This window comes from Emys orbicularis, chromosome 8 (genome assembly GCF_028017835.1).
Source record: "Emys orbicularis isolate rEmyOrb1 chromosome 8, rEmyOrb1.hap1, whole genome shotgun sequence".
Taxonomy (NCBI): domain Eukaryota; kingdom Metazoa; phylum Chordata; order Testudines; family Emydidae; genus Emys; species Emys orbicularis.
The window spans coordinates 99,804,983-99,829,950 of record NC_088690.1 but is presented as its reverse complement, the minus strand read 5'-3'; the positions used below and the strand labels follow the sequence as shown (position 1 = coordinate 99,829,950).

At 41.7% G+C, this 24,968-nt stretch overlaps 1 protein-coding gene across 1 annotated transcript in view; it reads right to left on the bottom strand.

Annotated features, from left to right (window-relative positions):
* RAPGEF6 (Rap guanine nucleotide exchange factor 6) overlaps positions 1–24,968 on the bottom strand; it is a 236,294-nt gene that overhangs the window by 136,376 nt on the left and 74,950 nt on the right. Inside the window, exons 5-6 of the mRNA XM_065410106.1 lie at positions 20,049–20,118; positions 298–441 (exon numbers count right to left, since the gene is read on the bottom strand). Coding sequence (XP_065266178.1) covers positions 298–441; positions 20,049–20,118 — 214 coding nt within the window. The remainder of the gene's footprint in view (positions 1–297; positions 442–20,048; positions 20,119–24,968) is intronic.

The following is a 24,968-nucleotide window of genomic DNA, read 5'->3' as shown; positions in this document are numbered from 1 at the left end:
TGAGGAGGACAATCCTTTCACCGACCAATGACCTTCTAAGCATTTTCACTATTGAACACAGCAGCAGATCCATAAACCAAAGCATTTTTGCTCTCAACTGCTGAACCTGAATTGCCGCCTATAGCTATAAAATCCGAAGTGTTCTCAGTGTTCTCCAAGGAGAAAAATGTTTACAGATAAAACAAAAACAAACTAACACTTTATCTCCTTCTGTCCCTGACCCTAAAAGACCCAAATGCTCAGACAATGAGAAACCAACTAGGCTGATGCGTTTTTGTTAGTGGAAAACATGCTCACCGAAAGATAACTGCTAGCATCCACATTGTCTGTGATGGTCTGACGTTCTCCCCGCTGGTTAATCTTCCTAAACCTTCGTCGAGACTGCCTGAGGGGAACTTCTCTTTGCAGGATATTCTCTTCATTGTCTTTGGAATTCTCCACCTGAAACACATGTTCAGGATCCTGGTTAAACATCCAATTCTTCCATATTATTGAAAGTCGGTGGAGTCTTATTAAGCTCATGAGGAAGGCATTAACATTAGCTAAGAACAGTTAAGTCTTTCTTAGGAAACAGACTACACAAATTTCTTAAGCAAATGCTACGTGTCTTGAAATTATGTTATTACAATGAGCTGGAGGCCACAGTTTCCTTCCAGGAAACAGTGTTAAAAAAAAAAAAAAAAAAAAAAGTCCGTCTCCCCCCCCCACACACACACGCATACATATCCTTTAGACAAAATCACTTACAAGTAGTAAAGACTTCTCGTTGCACTTACACATACTACACCATAACAATTAAAATAATTATATATTGCTCAGTTCAAGGGGTATCATCAACTCAAAAAAATACATTTGAAAATTTTTAACTCCCTATGGTTATAAGGTTGCTCATTAAAACATGTTAGCTCGTTTGTTTTAAATAATATAATATGATTTTACAAAGTCTTTGCAGTGTAGACAGGGCACATCATGCTTAAAAATGTGTTAGGATTGTCCGTGACCAGCTAGGTCCTAGCCCATCTATCCAACAACTATAAGATCTCATCCTTTATTAATGACCACTTCACTGAACAAATATAAAACAACTTTAAAAAGAAATAACTAGAAACTGCCGTGAGCGTTTCACACTCAACTTTATTTGTGTATAAAAATTTTTAAAAAGCAGTGTATTTAAACATATGAACACAGGTAAACAATATTAAGTACTGTACTTGTATCTAGCTTGTTCCAATTCCTTCCCCCACCCCCCCTATAAAAAGCAGGCCCATCCTTCCACATTTCCTTCTGATGTCTTGGAAAAACATATCACAGCAGGAAACAGAACAGACATGTATATACAAATAAGGCTACATCCAAGCAAAGAATTCTTCTAACCGATCTTTAATACATAGCAGTTTCTACTTTCTTATTTCACATATTTAAAAGATTTAAATTTGGAAATTCAAAAACACAGCTATAAAAAATTCCTACTGAAACAGAGACTGGCAACTTTATTGAATCTTAGCAGTCATCTCAGTATACCTTCGTAAATTTACTCAGGTTCAGAAGTGTACAAGGAGGAATGGAAACAAAAAAGAGACAAAGAGTTGGAAGACAGTAAATAAGCAAGTAACTAAGAACATAGAAGTTATTCATGAATATGTTAAAACACAACTCACATTCTACATTAACTGAGGCAGCAGGTCTCTATGTCAGGAGGAGAATATAAATAATCCTTTACATTTTAAACTTTTTTTTTTTTTTTTTAAACACGGAGAAAAAAAATAACATCACTTGGAAATAGACAGTATAATTTCCTTTCTAGCAAGGCAATATACGAGACATTATGCTCATGACTGGTGAACTGACCAGGCGGATGCAAATCTGACATCACAGCTGGGAACAATACAAAAATTTCAACCTCACACCACACTGGTACCAAAAAGGAGGCCACTAAGCAGGTGTCCCATTAGCATTTAACAATATTTCACAGGGATTTTATTATAGGTTTGCAAAGGCAGAGGTAAAAGACTAAAGCAAAAATTGGGTTTTTACTTAGTGATAACACCACTGTCAGACCCATGAAAGTGGCCATGGCCAAAATCCTGAAGTTTAGCTTCTTATAAAGTTGTCCTTTAAAGTAGCTAAAATAATGAACTAAATTTCATTTCATCTTACATGCGCACACACAAACACACAATATATGCAGTGCTTTACTAAATGTATTATATGCTTCTAGAGTCAGGAGTGGCAGAAGCTTCCTAAAAGTGGGGGGGCCACCGGCGCCCGAAACCGTGGCCTCGCCTCCCCACACCACCCCTTCCCCTGAGGCCACGACCCTTCTCCTCAAGGCCCCGCCCCCATGCCGCCTCTTTCCCCCGAGGCCCAGCACTGCCTCTTTCCCCTGAGGCCATGCCCCTTGCTCACTCCTCTCCGCCCTTTCCCTTACCTCCCATCACTCACCCTTACCAACAGTAAAAAGTGGTGCGACCATGACCCCCGTGGCCTTCCCTGTTCTGATGCCCCTGTCTAGAGTCCAATGAGCTGTTAAGTAGTTAGGACAAGGTGCTTAGCTTCGTTGCACAGACGACAATGGGAACTGAGGGTGCTCAGCACCTTGCAGGAGCAGACACAACAGTATATAGTTTTGACACGGAAGTTCATAACATGACTGACTGTTCCATTTTCAGAGAGTCTTAAGACTGTGGCAAAATAATACTGTACTATACTGTGAGAGGAAGCTATTTTTATTCCCTCATTCTAACTGAAAATTAAGCAAATTAGGCATGAAAATGTTTTTGCTTTCTGTTAAGAACTAATCAATCAACTGTTAGTGGAAACTAAGTAACTGAGGCACCTGCTTCCTTCAGTTAATACCACTACTGTACAACTGAAAAGAAATACCAAAAAAGCTGGGAAGCCCTTTGTACTACAGCACATGTAAGCATCCTATTTTCTACAGAACTCTGATTCCCATCCCGTCCAAAGCAGTAGAGGTCTCAAAACCTACAATAGTAGGCTATATTAAAGCAACCTTTATAGGTAGTTAGAGTTAATAAATGATCAATCAAGTGTTGTAGAATCCAGCAAGTCAATAGATTGGTTATAACCATGACTTATACCATCTACAACAGCTTCCACCAATGTGTTTATTATAGGCAGTGCAAGTAGTGATGCCTATAGTTAACATTGCCTGACACTTCCTAGTACAGGGGTCAGCAACCTTTCAGAAGTGGTGTGCCGAGTCTTCATTTATTCACTCTAATTTAAGGTTTCGCGTGCCAGTAATACATTTGAACGTTTTTAGAAGGTCTCTTTCTATAAGTCTATAATATATAACTGAACTATTGTTGTATGTAAAGTAAATACGTTTTTTAAAATGTTTAAGAAGCTTCATTTAAAATTAAATTAAAATGCAGAGCCCCCCAGACCAGTGGCCAGGACCCGGGCAGTGTGAAGTGCCACTGAAAATCAGCTAGAGTGCCGCCTTCGGCACACGTGCCATAGGTTGCCTACCCCTGTCCTAGTATATAAAGGCTGTGTTTTCGGGTGATTATAACTTTGCTAAACTTATACTGTTCAGGCTGAAGTTTTCCGTACTGGATGTCTGCCTCAGACAGAATTTGTTTTAAAAATTTCTGCAAAAATGATTCAGCCATTTCTGAGAAAAAGGTTAGCAAAAAAAACAAAAACCACCATTGTTTTGCCCATGTTAAAAATGTCTTCCAAGAGTAGATCTAGCAGGGACTTGAAATCTGGCAGTGGGATCACTGTGGTGTCAATAATACGACTTTTGCCATAAAATATCCCCAAATCTGGCCACGCTATAAACCTCTCAAAATCTCAGTTTGCACATGCCCAGTAAAGACTTGTTAGAAGTTTGGCAGCTCAATTCTCCAAAGATTCCATCTATGCTGAACATGCTCCATTTCCTGATAGCTCCTATGGGAAGACCAGACCGCATATGCATCATCTCCACAGAATGACTGAGCATGCTCCATCCTGGGGCTGCAGAGGTTTAGCAGGACTTTCCCTTGCAACTGCTTCTTCCACCTGTCTAGGGCCACTGTGGCACCAAGCACTGTAACTCGGGGCAGAGAGATTGTCTCTCCTGTGCTCTCAGAGTTCCTCCTGCTGATCCCAGGAAGTGTGTATTGGGGTGGGTAGGGAGGATTGAAGAGGAAAGGCTAGGACCATGGGGGGGTTGGGGAGACAGATACGGACAGAAGCAGAGGAATGGGGTAAGGGACAGGAGTGGGGTGGATAGACAGAAATGGGCACTGGGCAAGAGCTGGGGAGAGTGAAGGAAGAAGCAGCAGCAGGATAGGGAGGAAGGGAATGGGCAGGAGCCAAGCTCCAGTGGAAAATATAGGATGTGATCATGTAATTAAAGACTAACATTATACCTACAAAGAAGCTGATTAAAGTTGCACAGGCAAATTTAACTCAAAAGTTTGGAAATTTGAGAGTGCTTGACTTTGCAACTTTAATGTTTTAATGTCATTTTTGGGGATATAACAACCATTTATACAATACACACTCCTCATGTCTGTAAAATGCTTGTAACATCTATTAATCATTATCAACCATTTATAAATAAAACCTTAATACAAAGCATTACATAGACATTTTATACCCTCCACTAGCTCCTGAGGACCAAAACTGATCTATGTCTCTCAAAAATTTGAGATGCATGTCTTTAAGGCCTGGTCTACACTAGGAGTTTATATCGAATTTAGCGCCGTTACATCGAATTAACCCTGCACCCGTCCACACCACGAAGCTATTTAGTTCGACATAGAGCTCTTTTAAATTCGACTTCTGTACTCCTCGAAAACGAGAGGAGTAGCGCTAAATTCGAAATGGCAATATCGAATTAGGCTAGGTGTGGATGGAAATCGACGGTAATAGCTCCGGGAGCTATCCCACAGTGCACCACTCTGTTGACGCTCTGGACAGCACTTCGAGCTCGGATGCTCTGACCAGCCACACAGGAAAAGCCCCGGGAAAATTTGAATTCCTTTTCCTGTCTGGCCAGTTTGAATCTCATTTTCTGTTTGGACAGCGTGGAGAGCTCAGCAGCACTGGTAACGATGCAGAGCTCTCCAGCAGAGATGGCCGTGCAATCTAATAGAAAGAGGGCCCCAGCATGGACTGATCGGGAAGTCTTGGATCTCATCGCTGTGTGGGGCAATGAGTCCGTGCTTTCAGAGCTGCGCTCCAAAAGAAGGAATGCAAAGATCTACGAGAAGATCTCTAAAGCCATGGCAGAGAGAGGATACAGCCGGGATGCAACGCAGTGCCGCGTGAAAATCAAGGAGCTGAGACAAGGCTACCAAAAAACCAAAGAGGCAAACCGACGCTCTGGATCCCAGCCCCACACATCACGTTTCTACGAGGCACTGCATTCCATCCTAGGTGCGGCCGCCACCACTACCCCACCACTGACCGTGGACTCCGAGGATGGGATATTGTCCACGGCCGGTTCCTCGTCGGAAATGTTAGGTGACGGGGAAGATGAGGAAGGAGATGAGGAGGACGAGGCAGTCGACAGCGCTTGCACCGCTGATTTCCCCGACAGCCAGGAGCTCTTCATCACCCTTACCGAGATCCCCTACCAACCGTCCACAGCCGTTACCCCGGACACCGAATCAGGGGAAGGATCAAGCAGTGAGTGCTTTAAACATCTCAACATTTCATTTTAACATAACTGGAATATTTATATTGTTAAGAATGGGCTTTTCAGTCACTCATTTAAACATAGAAACTTTTATTTATAACAAAACAGGAATATTAACTATATTAGTAATTTGTTGTTCATGATTTAGTTGGCTTAGTCAACTATTTAGTCCTAACTATGTATAGAAAATCAAATAATGTCCGGATATTCATGATTAGGCCACCACAGGACGCTCCACTCTGTAGTCCCTTATGCTGCACTTAAATGAAAAGACGGTCAATGTGCCCGGGAATGGACAGAGAGTCCTCCTGGGATAGCTCGGCATAGCTCTCCTGGAGGTACCGCTCAAGCATGCGCATGAGGTTCCGCGGCAGGGCGATCTTGTTCGGTCCCCCGTGGTAACACACGTTCCCACGCCATGAGTCCATCAGGTAGTCCGGGATCATTGCACGGCACAGCATGGCGGCATACGGCCCTGGCCTCTGCATGGTCTCACGAAGCATCCTTCCCCTCTCGGTCTCCGAGATCCTCATCAGTGTAATATCACACATGACGCCCTGCTTTAAATTAGGGAGGGGAATGTTAGTATTGGGACTGCTTTACAGCCACGCGGTGGAGGCGGCAGAGGGGCAGCATACAGGGATCTTTCCCGGGGACAGCCGCGAGGAGGTGGGACAGGGGCAGAGCTCATGCTTCCCTGATTGCTGCCAGCAGAGAGTGGCCTTGCATTCAGTGCGAAAGGACCCCAGTGCTACTATTACATTTTTAAGCTGCAACAAGTCTACGGCTTACCATGTTTTCCTGCAACAGAAGTAGAGGTGTCCTGCAACGCTTCTCTGATCGCAACTGCAGGACCCCAGGCACTGAAGGCGAGGGCCGAAAATTCGACCTTGTCCTGAGTGCGCATGTGAAAGGTCCAGTGCATGGTGTTGTTCACAGAGAAAGACTATGTTCTTTGTTAGCAACTTCATTTATCTGTCTCAGGAATTTACTCCCTTTTTCCCATTCCCACAGACACATCTGCGACTGTCTCCCAACCCAGCCTGGCATCACACTCCCAGAGGCTAGCGCAGATTAGGAGAAGGAAGAGAAAGACGCGTGAAGACATGTTTTATGAACTTATGGACTGCTCACGAGAGCAGGCAGCCCAGACGACACAGTGGAGGGAGAACTTGTCACAAATGCACAGAGCAGTCATGGAACGGGAGGAGAGGTGGCGCCAGGAGGACCAGCAGGCTACTCAAACCCTGCTTGGACTAATGAGGGAGCAAACGGAGACGCTCCGGCGCCTAGTGGATGTTCTGCAAGACCGGAGGCAGGAGGACAGAGCCCTGCTGCTGTTTATCTCTAACCGCCCTCCCCCGCCACCAAGTCCCAGACCCCCCTCACCAAAAGTCCAAAGAAGGAGGGGCGGCAAGGGCCGTTAAAACTTTCAGTCGGCCCCTGCACACTGCTGCAGCAATGGAAGGCTCTCGTTCCAAAGTTTGAAAAGTCCTTTCCTACCCATCTCACAATAGCCCACGTCCAAGTTTCCTCCCCCCCTTTTCATGTGCGGTTCATAATAAAACATCTGTTTCTGTTAAGTACTGTTTCCGAGAGTGTCTTTTAGAGGGGATTCTGTCTGAAGGGGGGGAAGGGGTTTGTTACTTGGACAGGACAGTCACCTGTAGCAGGCTACAGAGGCGGGGGCAGGTCCAGCATCAGGACACATACACAGTACAGTCACCAGTTACCCTGGTCAGTCTGGGAGGCGGTTTTCATGTTCTGGGGTGCGAGGGGGTTGATCTGTGACTTTGTGGCAGGGGAGGGCAGTTAGAGATCTTATGCTGCGGTCCTTATCCTGGATCACAGAGCCACGCAGCAGGGGATCTGTTACCCTCCGCCCCCTGCCAGAAAGTCACTTGGCCGACACATACATGCAGTCCCGCCCAGGACTGCTGGCAGGCTGCGTTGAAACAACCAATCCAGCACTGCGGAGCCTGTCATTCCCGGAGTTTAGAAGCATCATTTGCATCAAAACACTAAACCCGCCCCCCGCCACAGTCTGCGTCCCCGGTTTAAAACATTCCCGCGAAAACAGTAAGAAAGAGAACCTTGTTCATTAACAAAACGGAACAGATTTTATTTGTTGGGAAGGTGGGGAAGGGGGTATGTAACTTGGAAGGATAGTCAACAGTAACTGGGTAAAGAAACGGGGGCAGGTTCAGCATCTGTGTCCACAAAGTAAACAGTCACTGGAGACCCTGCTCAGTCAGGAACCTGGCTTTCAAAGCCTCCCTGATGCACAGCGCGTCCCGCTGGGATCTTCTAATCGCCCGGCTGTCTGGCTGGACGTAATCAGAAGCCAGACTATTTGCCTCAACCTCCCACCCCGACATAAAGGTCTCCCCCTTGCTCTCACACAAATTGTGGAGCACACAGCAAGCAGCTATCACAATGGGGATATTGGTCTCGCTGAGATCACAGCGAGTGAGTAGGCTTCTCCATCTCCCCTTGAGACGGCCAAAAGCACACTCCACCACCATTCTGCACTTGCTGAGCCGGTAGTTGAATAGTTCTTTCCCTGAGTCCAGTGCGCCAGTGTAGGGCTTCATGAGCCAGGGCATTAGCGGGTATGCAGGGTCCCCGAGGATGACTGTAGGCATCTCCACATCCCCAACAGTTACTTTGTGGTCCGGGAAGTAAAGACCTTCCTGCAGCCGTCTACACAGACCAGAGTTCCTGAACACCCTAGCGTCATGAACCTTGCCAGGCCATCCAACGTAGATATTGGTAAAACGTCCCCGATGGTCCACCAGTGCTTGCAGCACCATGGAAAAGTAGCCCTTTCGGTTGATGTACTGGCTGGCCTGGTGGTCCGGTCCCAGGATAGGGATGTGAGTCCCATCTATAGCCCCACCGCAGTTTGGGAATCCCATCTCGGCAAAGCCATCTCTGATGAGCTCCACGTTTCCCAGGGTCACTACCTTAGATAGCAGTAGCTTGACGATTGCCCTGGCTACTTGCATAACAGCAACCCCCACGGTAGACTTGCCCACACCAAAGTGGTTAGCGACGGACCGGTAGCTGTCTGGCGTTGCGAGCTGTCTGGCGTTCCAGAGGGCTATGGCCACTCGCTTCTGGACAGTCAGGGCTGCCCGCATCCGGGTGTCCTTTCGCTTCAGGGCAGGGGACAGCAACTCACACAGTTCGAGGAAAGTCCCCTTCCGCATGCGAAAGTTGCGCAGCCACTGGAATTCATCCCAGACCTGCAGCACTATGCGGTCCCACCAGTCCGTGCTTGTTTCACGGGCCCAGAATCGCCGTTCAACAGTATCAACAAGACCCAGTGACAGCGAGATGTCCTGGGCGCTGGGTCTCATGTTCTCAGAGAGGTCGGAGCTAGTGTCCGACTTCATGCCGTCACGGTGGTGCCGTAGCCTCCTCTCATGATTGATCTGCAGCTGCCTCTGGTACAGGTGGAGGAGAAGCTGCGAGGCGTTGAGAACTGCCACAACTGCAGCGATGGTCGCAGCGGGATCCATGCTCGCACTGCTGTGGCGTCCGCGCTGTCAGTAATCAGAAAAGCGCGCGAACTGATTTCCCGCCGGCGCTTTCAGGGAGGGAGGGAGGGAGGGAGGGCGTGAGTGACGGACGGATGACGACAGGCGCCCAAAAGCACCCTCGACACATTTTTTTACCCAGAAGGCATTTGGGGTTCGACCCAGAATTCCAATGGGCAGCGGGGACTGCGGGAACTGTGGGATAGCTGCCCACAGTGCACCGCTTCCAATGTCGACGCTTGCCCCGTTAGTGTGGACTCACAAAGTCTCACAAAGTCGAATTACTGTCCTTAGTGTGGACACACACGTTCGACTTTGTAATATCGATTCCACATAGTCGAATTAACTAAAATCGAAGTACTCTCGTAGTGTAGACATACCCTAAGAAAATTAAATCATGGAAGAGATTAAAGTAGGAAGAAAATTATACAAAATCCAAGAATATTCCTAGCAGGGTCTGAAATTCAAGCCAACCTAACTCACTATAAATTTCTCTCTTTTTTCCCTCCTCTCTGTGGTGCTCTCAACAATTCATTCTTCAGGCCAGGCTCACAGCTGCCTGAGAGGAATCATACTATATATAGGAGCAGAAGGAGAAGCAAGTACTTTAGCAGAAAGGAGACCTAGCCTTTCCCATATCAATTCCCTAGTCAAAGGGGTGCTAATAAAATAAAATAACTCTACAAAGTGAATGGAAGCTCTTCCTCTATTTTTCTTGTTTGCGCTGACACACTTTTCACATCATATAAAAGCACTGTTTGGCAAATATTGTCCATTAAAATACACTTGAAGTGGTTTTGTAAAATTTGCCATTTTGCTCCATAAAATTACTATGTATGCCAGTGCTACAGGGTGAGCACAGCCAGTCCCTCATCAGCTCACTCCAACTTGACTTATTTGAAGGCAGGGGAGCAGCAGAGTGGCTTACTCACAAACATCTCCAGGACAGGAAAGTTGCACACAAGAGAACAGTAAGAGTTCCAGGAGTGGGGAGGGTTTGAGGGATACTTCCCTAGCAAGGATGATCTCCCAACAGACAGGCTCTGGGGGTTCCCACTGAGAAGAGTGGGGCTTCACACTATCAAGAAGGACTAGAGTGGCTGTGCTGGCAGAGGGACTGAAGAGGACTGAGAAGGAGCATCGGTATGGCAGAAGACACCAGAGTATGGTATGGAGAGACTCCCAGCAGAGGCTGATGGAAGGTCCTGTTAGGAAGAGTAAGGACTTAAGAACTATATCCACTCAGTGTGGGAAATGGATTATATTTGGGACTTTTTGTTATGGACTGAGTTGCACTATGATTTTATTAATAAACCAACCTCAAGGAAGGATATTATTGAAGCAAGACAGTCTGAAGTGGAATCCTTGGGTTACCTAAGAGGGGAAATAGAGGCAAGCACATGTATCCTGCTATGACCCACCTTAAGAGGGAACTCCAGATGGGACCACTCTCTGATAGCCATTAGTAGCAATGCTTCCACCTTTTCTAAACATTACATAACCATTCCTTTTGTGTGCTGTTTCTTAAAGAGTATGAGCTTCATCATTCCATAGAGATGTCAATCTGCCACTGTTGTAGATATTGGAATGCGCTCACTTGTCAAACCTGATGATGGGTATTGTGAGGAGAGGTGGAGGGGGGGAAATGGAGGAGAGATAGAAGCCCTCATGCTTCATGCCATTAGCAACCTCTAATTGAGAAACGTTAGGGGAAAACTTCCCATGTGGGCTGGTTATTCAAAATTATTCATTACAGGGTTTCATGCACCTTCCTCTGAAGCATCTAGTACTTGCCTGGTACTCAGAACACTAATGTGATCCTAACATGGCAATTCTTATGTTCCTGTGAAAAGAATGAAGTGTTGGGGAGCCTTGAACATTCTCTATTCTCAAGAACAGAGAATCAGTTGTCTTTTGATTTCTAAAATGTGTGGCTCCACAGATGAATTGCCAACTGTCAAAGGATTAAAATATAGATACTGCAGACTTGATACAGTGCTCATGGGTAACAATATAGGTTCACTAAAATGGAAAGTTGAACCCAGCACTAAGTAAAATATATTTTGAAAACAGCTGAAGATACAGAGGATCACAGCACAGAGCCTCTAACATGCCTATTCTAGAGGATGACTTTTTGGCCCAGAGGTGGCTATAAATTTCTAGGATTAGGACATCAAAATTTAGGAGAAAATGCCTTTTTGACATAATTAGGTAGGAATAAATCAAAGAATATTTTCACACTGATGTATAGGTCAGACAGAACAGAAATAATATGGGTCTGCGGTTAGCATGTGGTAACTTCTATAAAAAGCTTTGAGTCTTGTGATGTATTAGATGTGTTTTTGAAAAGTAGACCCACTCTCACAATGAGCCAGTTTTCCAAGACAGATGAGGATGATAAACCAAAGGGAGTTAGATCACCATTATTCTCAGTAGATATCATGTGATCCAACTTTAACCTAAACATGCTGAGCGGACACAAAAGATGATGAAAAAGAGTAGGTCACAGGCATACATCAAAGCAGGAAATGCAACAGCAAACTATTAAAAATACAAATGAAAGGCTCATATTTTTAAAACACATCTTTGTTTTTTAAATTACACTATGCTTGTAGCCATATCGTTCTTTTAATGAATCATGCCTACTTCTCTACAAAATACATATCAACATCCATGCCTTATGTGGAATAAGAAAGCAGTAGCATGAACTAGATGATGAAAGAATAATGCTTTTATAAGTACACTGCTACTAGATGTATTACAATTGAAAATTACATTTCATAACTACCAGCTGAAAGTACAGAAACAGTAGACTAGAAAACTAATTATATCACTGGTCAGATATTTTCCCGCACAAACAAAGAGCAATATTGCTATCAGTATGAAGAACATGGAATCTTCTGTACAGTACAGGTATCTTCCTATTGTAGAATATCAATACCTCTTTGTACAATTAACCTAACTTTTTATTCCACCATAATCACACAAAATTAAAGCAATTAAATAGTACAGAGGAAATCTCTCAGCATTTAAAAGAAAGGGAATATATACCTAATTTTCATAAATGATCTGGAGAAAGGGGTAAACAGTGAGGTGGCAAAGTTTGCAGATGATACTAAACTACTCAAGATAGTTAAGACCAAAGCAGATTGTGAAGAACTTCAAAAAGATCTCACAAAACTAAGTGATTGGGCAACAAAATGGCAAATGAAATTTAATGTGGATAAATGTAAAGTAATGCACATTGGAAAAAATAACCCCAACTATACATACAACATGATGGGGGCTAATTTAGCTACAACGAGTCAGGAAAAAGATCTTGGCGTCATCGTGGATAGTTCTCTAAAGATGTCCACGCAGTGTGCAGAGGCGGTCAAAAAAGCAAACAGGATGTTAGGAATCATTAAAAAGGGGATAGAGAATAAGACTGAGAATATATTATTGCCCTTATATAAATCCATGGTTCGCCCACATCTCGAATACTGTGTACAGATGTGGTCTCCTCACCTCAAAAAAGATATTCTAGCACTAGAAAAGGTTCAGAAAAGAGCAACTATAATGATTAAGGGTTTAGAGAGGGTCCCATATGAGGAAAGATTAAAGAGGCTAGGACTCTTCAGTTTGGAAAAGAGAAGACTAAGGGGGGACATGATAGAGGTATATAAAATCATGAGTGATGTTGAGAAAGTGGATAAGGAAAAGTTATTTACTTATTCCCATAATACAAGAACTAGGGGTCACCAAAAGAAATTAATAGGCAGCAGGTTTAAAACAAATAAAAGGAAGTTCTTCTTCACGCAGCGCACAGTCAACTTGTGGAACTCCTTACCTGAGGAGGTTGTGAAGGCTAGGACTATAACAATGTTTAAAAGGGGACTGGATAAATTCATGGTGGCTAAGTCCATAAATGGCTATTAGCCAGGATGGGTAAGAATGGTGTCCCTAGCCTCTGTTCGTCAGAGGATGGAGATGGATGGCAGGAGAGAGATCACTTGATCATTGCCTGTTAGGTTCACTCCCTCTGGGGCACCTGGCATTGGCCACTGTCGGTAGACAGATACTGGGCTAGATGGACCTTTGGTCTGACCCAGTACGGCCTTTCTTATGTTCTTATGTTCTTATGTACTTACAAATATATTAAAATAGCTATACTGAAATGCTAAATTTTAAGAGGACTGGTAATGTAATTTTGTATTATGCAGTGGCATCAGTCAGACTGGTTCTTAGGCACAATATAAAACAATGTTCATATGCTTATTTCTCAAGAAACCTTAGAGTAATCAGCTGGAAATTGAGAAAACTTGTCAATATACAAATCTGACAAGAAAAAATAAATTTGTTATCTTTACACACCCACACCCATGCGTGCGCCTGCTCCCTTAAACTGCAAGAGAATTTAAAATAATACATTTTTAATTAATTAAAGAGACGCTCATTTGAACTGGGGAAAATTCTTTGAACCAGGTAGAGAGAACCTACAACGATTTGACCATTTAAATCTTAGACAATACTTTTCTGAAAAGAGGTTATTTCCTCAATAAGTTTCAAATGATACTGTTGTTTTTAGAAAATGGAACAATAATTTTACCATTGAAACCAAACACACTGTAAGCTGAGATAATGCAGCATGCCTTACTGGACAATTAAATTGAGTTCTGAGTTCAATCCACCTCTTTCTAGTGGGGGTGGTCTATTTCAATATTGCCTGCCCCAAAAAATCATGAGTCAGGACTCCTCCGCCCCCACATTCATGAGATTTTAAGAAAAGATTAAGTTACGTTTTTTGGTCTATCTTCTGATTTTTGATCTCTTCCTCCCCACTCCCAAATTGGCACCAATTTGGCCGTGATTGCAGGAGTTCGCCCTAATAGATACAACTGAAATCAAATTATGCAAATTTGTATAAAGCACTGCCTGAAGGTACAAAGGGCTTTCTAGCTTCTTCCAAAAAGCTAATGAAGTTGTCCTGTGCTTCACACTAATTAATTATGTCCCCCGGTATCTGCACATCAATTAATTTTATACTCTCATACCCGCATCAATTCTTCAGCGTCTGGCCCCACATCTGCCCGTTGCATCCCAGCAGCTTCAGGGGCTCTTCACCCCTATACCCTTTTACCTCCCAGGATTGGGACACATTTTGACAGATGCTTATATCCCAGGTAAATATGAAACATCAGTTGGAACTGTTAAGCAAGTGTACCTCTATCTTCATTCTATATTTAGGGCTCAATTCAGATAGATGGGCTTGCATCTCTAAGCACAGCAACTCTAAGAATTTGGAAGATGTTCATCTAAGTATCTGAGATTAGAGCAGAACCTTTACATTTCTTTTACTAAGTCAAAGTAAAGAAAGCCACAGATAAACCTTGCTAATTTCTTTAGTTTACAAACACTAACAAGAGTGTGTGGATATTTATAGATACCAGAAATTAACCAGGAAATCTAGATTTTGAGAATAAAAAATTGTTATCCTGAAAAAAATAATCTGCTATTGTTTTCCATCCCTGGAAGGTTGTGATGTAGAATATGCTGTTGAAGGAGCTTCCCCGGTCCTTATGAAGACAAGGTTTTGGAGATACATTAATGGACCTCTGAGGTGCTCCTAATTTTTCACCCCTCCCTTGTTGAGGTCCTCTATCATGAACACAGGGGGAGGGATATGGTGGAGTTCTTCATAGTCTTAACTTATTTGACCAGATAAACCACTGTTAAAACAACATTAGGCAGCCTCTCTCTCACTACCAGGATATACGTCTGCCTCTGCAGCAGTCCATTAGCCTGAGAAGCAAGAAGTAATTTTTAGATGCTTCTAAAATACACAGTCACAGTATTAGTCCTTATTTTCAGCGTGTAGCAGAAAAGACTAGGGTGACTGATTTAACAGGGTAGTCTCTAGTCAAAGATGTAATTTTATTGACTTAGTACTGACAGCTGCAAAGTTAGAAGTACCAGAGCATTTCTGTAAGGAGCAGCTTTTCCCATAAAGCATGATGCAAAGAGAGATTGAATAGGATCACATGATCTTACTCAATTTTACTCAACAGCCAGTGCTAGCGGGTAACATCCTTCTATTCACAAACACCATGCTGCTCTTGTGAAATCATCTGCTTGAACCTAAAGAAGAAAAAAGGAAGCACCACGAATGAAAGGGGGGAAAGAGACTGCAATACAGTTAGATCTGCTGCAACTTTTGGCTACGTCAATTAGGATATGATTAAAACCATCAGTTTAACAATAAACAGGTCTATTTGTTAATCCAGTAAATCACCTAGTTTCCTAAATATGATTTGCCATGCCCATCCGTGTACGATCTGTTATCCTCATTAACTTAGCTTAGGCTGACCACATTTATGGCCTTTAAAACGGGTCAGTTCTCAGAGGAATCCCCTTAAGAAATTGATTTATATTCTAGGAAGAAGGAGGAGATAACAAGAGATGAGAAAATCTGTCAGCAAACCTATTAATAAACTATGCTGCACTTGTATGTGGAGAAGTGGCAAACACTTCTTGTTTTTATCTGGTCCTCATATAAAATGGGTGAACTGCTAAATTTGTAACTGAAAACAAAAAAACAAAACTGAAAAACAAATTAAACATGAGAGAAAATCAGGGAACTGAACTCAAGGCTCCTGTGAGGCTGTGAAGATAATTACTCATGTGTACACCACAAGCTTGTCCTTTTTTTTCCATTTTAAGTTCCATGTAGAAATGTGACAGGCTTTGTCGATTTAGTCAGTTATGTTTAGCTATAAAAGGTGAAAGCTAACATCATGGAGAAGAAACAATGTGTTTTAGTAATTTGCTTGTCCTAGGTGGAAAATACACTGAAGTTCCAGAAAGGAATTTAAAAGACCCAGATATTTCTCTGCACTGCCTAATTGGAATTTAAGAATACTTTTAATTGTATACATACTATTAAACACAAATAGTTTAAAATACAGTACAGGAGTATAAAAGTTATGTATTTCTCTCCAGTAACGTCTACAATGTGCTTGATGGTTACCAAATAACTAGACTGATCAATTATATTTCTAGATATTAAATGAAAATATATTTATGGTATCATTGGTTCAATTACAAATAAGGGCATCAGTATTTCCTAAGGCTTGTACACCTACAAGTATTTTGACCAGAGATTATGTTCTGTGTCATTTTGCAAATCACATTGGTAGCTAGTGAGTCAGCAATTAGCATTTTAGGAAAACTCTAATATCATAGAATTTTTTTTCATGTCACAGAAATGAGTCATTTCCCACTTCAGAGAGTTCCTACATCAGAAAGGAGTTGCAACACAAAATGCATGCAATTTGTCCAGACAACAATGTACCAGGTTTACTAATGAAACTATGCATTACTACATTGTAAGAAAAAAATTGTTTCTAAATTACTTATAAAGAATGATCCAAATTCTTCTCTCAGTTAAATGAGTCTAAATCCACTGACCTAAATGGACTTTACCATGGACATTTACACAAAGCAGGATTTGGCCCAAGAACTCTCCTCAAAATGTCTGCTTCATTTAAAAGGATCACAATTATTGTAAATATATAAAACCTAAAAATTATCAGAGAAATTAAATTTGGAACTAGGATAGTCTATGACTGGGATATAGAGGTTCCAAGGAACTTCAGATCAGTTTTTACATTAGAACGGTATAAAAATCTGGCTCTGCCCACCAGCAGCAGTAGCAGCAGTTAACAGGCAAAAATTTGAAGTAGTAACGAGCAAAATAATGCCGGAGGCATTTCACATAGTATTTCTGTACACATCACCATCAAAACAGCCCGAAAGAGTCCAAGAAATCATGAACACCACCACCACAGCTAACACTTGTTCTTGAGAACATAAAGGACAATCTCGAACTTACATGGCATTTTCTTACCTCAGAAATGTTGTGGAAGCGGCCCAAACTATTCTACTCCTCAGCCCCGGCTTCCTTTTTTCTTGTTATACTACTAATGCCAGTCACCCGTTAAATGCCTGTTATATTGCTGCTTAAAGTGACAGTAATCTTAAACGTCATGCTTCTGTCCGAAAACTTTCTACCTACTATTTTTACTTTTAACATCTAACATTCACTATAAATGAAAGAGAAAGACTAATTTTATCTAGTGCTTGATACTGAAGACTGCTTTAAAAACGTAATTGTGACTTTTGTCATTGTTATGACTTAAGTTCATCTGTATGTTAAAAAACTAACACACACCAGTTTCCTCCCTACTACTATTACTAACCCCTTCACTGAATTAGACTGTGAGCTCTTTGGGGCAATAACTCTGTAATCTTACTTGTACTCTCAGGCACGTAGTACACATTTGGGCACTGTAAAACAAGCAACCACCACTACAAGATACATTTCAATGAAAACTTTAAATTCTGCCTCTAAAGGTATTAAGGGGAAATGTTCCCTCTTTAGTAATTTCCTTTCTTCAGTGTTTGGATTATAGTTCATCCCCCCCATCATATGGAGATAGGATCTTAGCCTTCTAATAATGTCACAGACACACCCAGCAGCAGGAGCTGGGGACAAGGGTGACACTAGCCCTCAAGTGAGTTTCTGCTCCAAATGACACATCAGGCTCTCTGTGTCTCAAGGATTCCAGATCAAATTTTCTCAGTTCAAAGGTAAAATGATGATTATCCTAACTGTCATTATAGCAAACTCACAGGAGATCTGAGAGTCACCACCTTCCACTTGGCCTCCTGCTCACGCTCTCTCTCTCTCTGTTCTATTTAGAGGAAGGGGCTATCTTTTTAGGAGGCTGGGGAAGGGGAAAAGGGAGAAGAAATGTTCTTGGGTTGAGGACTTCTGCGCATGGAGAAGGGCTGGGTCCAATCTGTGCTTTCCTAAGGGCCTTCCTCTTTGACAAACTGGTGTTAAAACCCTCTCCCTGCCAGCCTGTTTTTCAGTGTCAGAGTTCAGTCCCGACACTGAAGCAGAAGGGTCCTCAAAAAAGTCAGACACCTTCTGAGCCCTTGACAGGGGCCTGGCACCTTTATCACAGTCAGTCATGATGGATGCCAGCTAGGGAAGTTTGTTGCATGGGGTTGTGGGCATGTACGCTGTTCATACCTCATATGGGCTATCAACGCTGCTTCATTCAATAACATGCCAACGGGCTTCCTAGGCCTTTAAAGCTTGCTTCAGCCCAGCTACCACGAGGATTCTCTCTCCAGCTGGTGAAGGATGCAACAACTGAAGACAGACTAGCTAGACCCTCAAATTTGTGGTGTCATGTCACCAAAAGACTTCATGAACTGCCTCCATCTGCTCTTAGGGAGAAACTATACCCCAAGTGTCTGTGCTGGTACAGACTATCGAATAGAGAATGTTAAAATCAGATAAGCGACAGACAGAAGCCAAATATTACTGGGCAACTGACACGTTGTTCTTTACTGCTTAGATACGGACCTTTGTCAGTATAGTCATTTCAAACAGGGCTTCTAAACTATCACTATCAGTTTAACTTAAACATGTTTACCAACAAGGGAAGCTGGATTGGAAAGCTAGACTGAGGTAACGATTAGGAGCCTTTCAGCCACTGCAGAGACGTTACAGTCCCACAATAGTTTTGTTTCACACCTGACAGCGGCATAATAGAAAGACAAACCTGAAGAAGATCTGCCTGGTCTCAGTACAATGCAAGTGCATTCTGGAAGGGCCCTGTGTAGTAGGACAATAACATTGGAAATGTACTCTGGGAAAGCAGCTCCAATGTTCCAGCTGTTGATAGGACTTGTGTGTCAGTGTGGGTAAGACCCAAATCACAATCCACAAACTGATCTTGGCAGTATTAATAATCCTAAAGAAACCAAAGTCTTTTCCCTAGCTTTTCCAAAGCACGCAGGTATGCCGGGAACAGCAAAGGCAGAATAAATCTGAGATCAGAGAGTCAAATTTCAAGAACTGGCTAATCTTCAGTACCAGTGGTGGAGCTAATGTGGGGAGGGGGTTTAAAGGGTGAAACTGCCCCCCTCACCCATTGTCCTTTAAGGGTATGTGTGTGCCTTTTCAAGCATATTATTCATTTGAATAGAGGAGATTTACTGTATGCATTTTCACACGGGGTGGAAAGAGAACCCTCCCCACACTCACCTGGCTGTGGCAGCTACCGTACTACAGGGCTGGGCCCAGCTATCCACTCTGGGCATTGCAACATGGCACACAGAGTTACGTGGTGCTGCAATCCTGTGTGCCATGTCGCAACACCATTCACACAAATTTGGCCCACCAGTGACTCCGTCATGTCACAACAATTGGAGAGGGGAGCCAGGCCTAGCCCCGCAGGATAGGAGCTGTTGCTGCCGCATGAATGCAGGTTGGGCTCACTCTGCAGTCAACCAATGATCAATTGCCCCCCCGCCAGTTGCAAAACCTGGCTTCACCACTGCTCCCTACATGCCTCCCTACTTCACCACAGGTCTTCATATTAAGTGGAACCGCAAAGGCCAAGAGTACCTTAGCTAACAGAGATAGCATGTCTGGGAGAGCTAATGAAAAAGGAATAAAATGGGAGATAAAATATATGAACATATACAGTAGGACTGACTAATGCTGACTGAGGAGTACCCAATTAGTTAGCACTGGTGGGTCTGTAAAACAGAAAAAAAATGAGTCATTTTAGAAAGGTTGACATTACAATCCTAATCATCATCATTACCCATCTAGTTAAATTTACATAGCTGTTGCTGTCATGAAAAGGTAGCACTGAGTATAATTGAAATCAGACCAATTTAAATGTAATTTTATAAGAAGCTTTACAAAAAGCCTTCTGTTACCAGGTACAAAACAGATGCTAAAATATACAGAAGCATTAAGCACATTTTTAAAAGTCTGTTCTTACCACGATCATTTCAGAAGGTTCCAATATAATACACTCGCATCCTCTTTTTCCTCCAGACTGCTTGCCAAAACTGGGGGGAAAAGTGGAAAAAAACATTACATTTTACCTATTTTGGGGGTAAAAATAGTTAACAGAAGGTGAATAATTCAATAACTTAAGGGAGTGGGGGGGAGAAAGAAAGTTCATGGAAACTACTATACTTGAGACTACAATTTAATTTTCTCACACTGTCATTAATAATTCTTTGAATTTGTACAGCACCTCTCATCAGAGCATCTCCAAGTACTTTATATAAGCAGGATACCTTTGTGAAATTATTATTTATATTATACTAGAGCCAAGAGAATCCAGTCATGAACAGAACTCCATTGGGTTGATGCTGCTTAGGAAAAGGAAAAAAAGGAAGAGAAAAGACAAAAGACAAAAGAAAAGAACAGCCTTTGCCATAAAAAGCTGACAATATAAATAGGGAGAAAGTATAAAATGTAGATGTAGAACAAAGCAGAGGGGAAAGATGTGAGACATTTACACGAATACAAAGGTTCCATATATTCATAATTTTTATTAAGTAATTGTACAAATTAGAGGCTTCACAACTTGTTTTTCAATAAGTGAACAATATAGGCCACCTTCCTAACCATTATCATTTGGCATTTTACTAGGTAAAACAGTGTATCTATTTTACAAGTGCATAAACTGAGGCCCATACAGGTTAAGTGACATGCATATGGTCACACAATGCAACAGTGGCGAAGTAATACAAAAACAGCCTCAGAGCATTCAAAATCTGGACATTTCATAAAAATAGCACCGATAACCATTAGCGATAAATGGAAAGTGCTGTTTTCTAAGAATTCTAATAGAAATGAGTGTCTTCAGAAAGTGTTACCAAAACTTTCAAAACTTCCTAATAATAATAATTAAAAAAATTATAATTAATGGAGATATCCCATCTCCTAGAACTGGAAGGGACCTTGAAAGGTCATCGAGTCCAGCCCCCTGCCTTCACTAGCAGGACCAAGTACTGATTTTGCCCCAGATCCCCAAGTGGCCCCCTCAAGGATTGAACTCACAACCCTGGGTTTAGCAGGCCAATGCTCAAACCACTGAGCTATCCCTCCCCCCTATTTTAGGAAAGGGACAAAATTACAGGAGCTAGCATGTGATTATTTAAAAAATTTAAAAAATCTAAGTTGGCCAAATATTTAAAAGAGAGAAAAGGTTAGAAAGAGGATCAACACAATAACTCGGTGAATTAATGCGTCCTGGTTTAGTGTGCTGCTCTTTGTGCTCTCTGCTGTCAGAGCTGAAGTCTCAGCTGAGACTACAGACTTACAATGAGACTTTAATGAGTTCTCTCCTATGTCTGTTTCCCCCCATTTTGACATGTAGTTATTTTCTTCTCCAGAGACAGTGGCAGTTGTTGTGGTGGGGGTTAACCAAAACTGTTTTTATTAAAACACTGAACAAGCTGTTGATTCTAGCACACACAATAACTTGATGCAGACTCCGACTTATATGTATTCTATTCACTGATGCGCCTCAGGTTTTGTTAGAAGGCAGAAGGATAAAAAAAATCCTTGGATGCTATGGGGATGAGATGGCAGAGAAGAGATCAGCAACGTTAAAGTCAGATATGCCGCCAAGAAAGAGCTTAGAACTGTATGATTTACAGAGTTCAGCACTGTACATTTTGTGCAATAGTCTAAGCCATTTTTGTGTATTTAGCAAAAAAGGGAGAAATTAATGTTATAAACATATGATCTCAAATTAGAGGGGCTAGACCAAGGACAAATGAGGGTTTTTTATTACTCCTCCTCCTCCTCGTAGTACGTTCCTTGAGTCATTCTGAAGGTCTATTATTTTAGGATTGTCAGTAGTCCCGATTTTATCAGAGATCCCCACTCTTTGTCCCCTGCACACGGGGACATGTCACAATGATTTTTATAGGTGTTTACCAATATCTGCTATTTTCTGAAACTATAAAACAGCATTTATTTGAAGACATTTCAGTGTGTAGGAGAAGATCAACCCACAGTGGTTGAAGATAACAGTATTTAGAGATAAATCCCAGTAGTAAGATAGTCAGACAATTGGATCTACACTTGTACCATCTCTTGCAGAAGTCAATGCAGAATACAGCACGCTTCACATATTAAAGAACACAAATTCTTATGTTAAAGTTTGCATTTAAACACTCAAACATCAGGAAACAGAAGAGTTAGCTTCATTTAGCCAGCCATGTGGCACATCCTGTATATTTTATTATATACATTTAACAAACAAATTTTAAATATGTAAATTAATCCCACAAAACAGATTTAGGCTTGTCTATACTTTTTTTACCAATTTAATTAAAATCAGTTTAAAATTAATTTATTTAAACTGGTTCAAACTCCTGCATGAATACCCTTAAATCAATTTACAACCAGTTTATATCAATTCATAACCAAATGAATTCAGTTATGTCTCTAAATCAGCACTTAGTAAAATCATTGATATATGCTTGAAGTACATTATCTTCATAATAACCAAGGCAAATCCCGAAAGGAAGTAGCCTTCTTGCAGATTGACCACCACCTAGATCATTCTTTAGGAAAGTCCTTAAGATGGTCTGGATGGATGGACAGTCTATGTAGGGCTATCCTGTAACACCACTGAAGCTCTTGGTGCCCACATGATCACCGATCGTGTAGCAGCATTCCTATTCAAGGACACATCCTATCAAAGTAATCAGTGTAATGCTCTACAGCTTGCACACACAAAGCATTTACTCAGTGTTTCCCAATTTTGACAGCAGGGCCCCTGACTATTTTGTCAGTGGCTTACAAGTTAAGGAAGAAAATACTTCAGATCCATTGTCCCTCACTGCAAATGTGCTTTGAAAGTACAAGTAGTATTGGGCTGGGCAGTTATCTGAAAAGCACCTCAACAAGTTAAATTTAAGTACACACGTGTTACACTAGAGAAAACGATATAGTGATCACAGAATTAACAAAACATGTTAACTATCTAATCCTGCCCTCTTTTTCTAAGATAGACAAACCCTTTGAAGTGGCACAGATTTTTGAAGTGAAAACACAACTGCATTTTATAATTCATCACAGGGGAAGCAAGAAGTCTTAATAGCTGGCCACAGGGCTGCTGCAGCTTTTGGACACCTGCAAAAATATAGCTAAAGAGTACATTAGCTAGTTCTCTCTGCTAAAACTACCAATATTAAAATGCTTAATTACTTTGAAATTATTACTAGGATTCAGAATTAACCTGCTGAGATGAATGAGGGTGGTTCACATTTCTCAAAAATATTGTTTCACAGGCTGTCTAAAAACTCAGGAAACCAATGTACACAGATTTGCATTAGTTTATACTCAGATCGCATTTGGAAGGTTACCTTTACAAATAAGCGCTAGGTTTGTTTGTTTTCTTTAAATGAAAGTTTAGAAGCAGAATTCTGCAGCAAAGGACTGATTCTGCAGCCAATTCTTTGGTTATGAAAAACTCAACTCTGGCCATGAGAGTACATGCAGCTCAGCTTCATTGAACCACCAGCTCATTCCCAATAGCTGTCTCTGGCACATATAAGACATGAAAAATCATGTAACCTTCTGGTGAATGACTGAATAGGAAAGGGGAGGGAGCTAATAAGGTTGTGAACTAAAAAGGAGGAAGAAAAAGATAAGAGTAAAAAGCAACAGTGTGAAAAGAACAGGAAAGAACAAACACGAGAAGTACCAATTGCTTTGCAGCACAGAGGGAAGGGAGAACAAATCATCAACCTATCAGGTACATAGATGCCACAGACACTACATTCTTCGCATAGGCAAACTACAGAAAGGTTATACTGGAACACATATAGTGAAAGGGTTAAAACAGCTATCCATGCATGGAAAAGGATGAACTAACTTCAGTGGATATTTTAAAATTTTATGTCCCAGAAACACAGATAACTATAAAGACAGCTTCGTGCAGCTATTTTAGCAAAACCTCAGATCCTTCCAAGCAACAAAGTTAACAATCCTAACAGTCATTATGATAAAGCATTATGACCAGTAGGAGCTTTGCAATTTGAACTGTCAAATTCTGGATTTTGATAATGTATTCTAGAAACTACAGCCTTTAAATAGAACAACTGCCACACAGTTATCATGATAATGACTAAAATGTTCCCTTGTACTGTAATAGTAAAGAAGCTTTTAGAGCATGATTTCCATATTGAAATATGTCAGTTTCAGAGTGGGACATCCACACTAGCAGCTGCTGGCTAAATTTTGTGTCTTCTGTCATGCTTCTTCCATACAGTGCATGACCCAGACATCATAGTCTCAAACAATCTCGCATGTTTGTTCCTAGCCTCTGTTTGCCAGAAGCTGGGAATGAGCGACAGGGAATGGATCACATGATGATTACCTGTTCTGTTCGTTCCCTCTGGGGCACCTGGCATTGGTCACTGTCAGAAAACAGGATATTGGTCTAGGTGGACCTTTGGTCTGACCCAGTACAGCCATTCTTATGATTCTGTTGATTCTTATGTTTATAACTAGTTTGCCCACTCTTTGCATGATGCATGCGATTATAAAATATAAGGAAATTCAAGCAGTTCATCTCTAGGTCAGGACTGGTTGGAATTCCATTTTATTATTTCTGCACCACAGTCTAACGTATCTATCCAAGGTGTCCTCTGGTCCTGCAATATAATTCTTCTAGAATTAAAACATTGGGGAAGTTCTTTCATTAGCTATAGGGTACTAAATTAATTCACCTTCAAGAATGATTGCCTATTTCACTTCAGTATACAGCGAGGTTTAGTGGTGCTGCACTGTATGGGACTACTTTGTCCTTTATGACACTGCACCTATTTATCACATATACACAATAGTTTAATATCTTTTTTAACTTTCGGATGAAATCTGAATACAA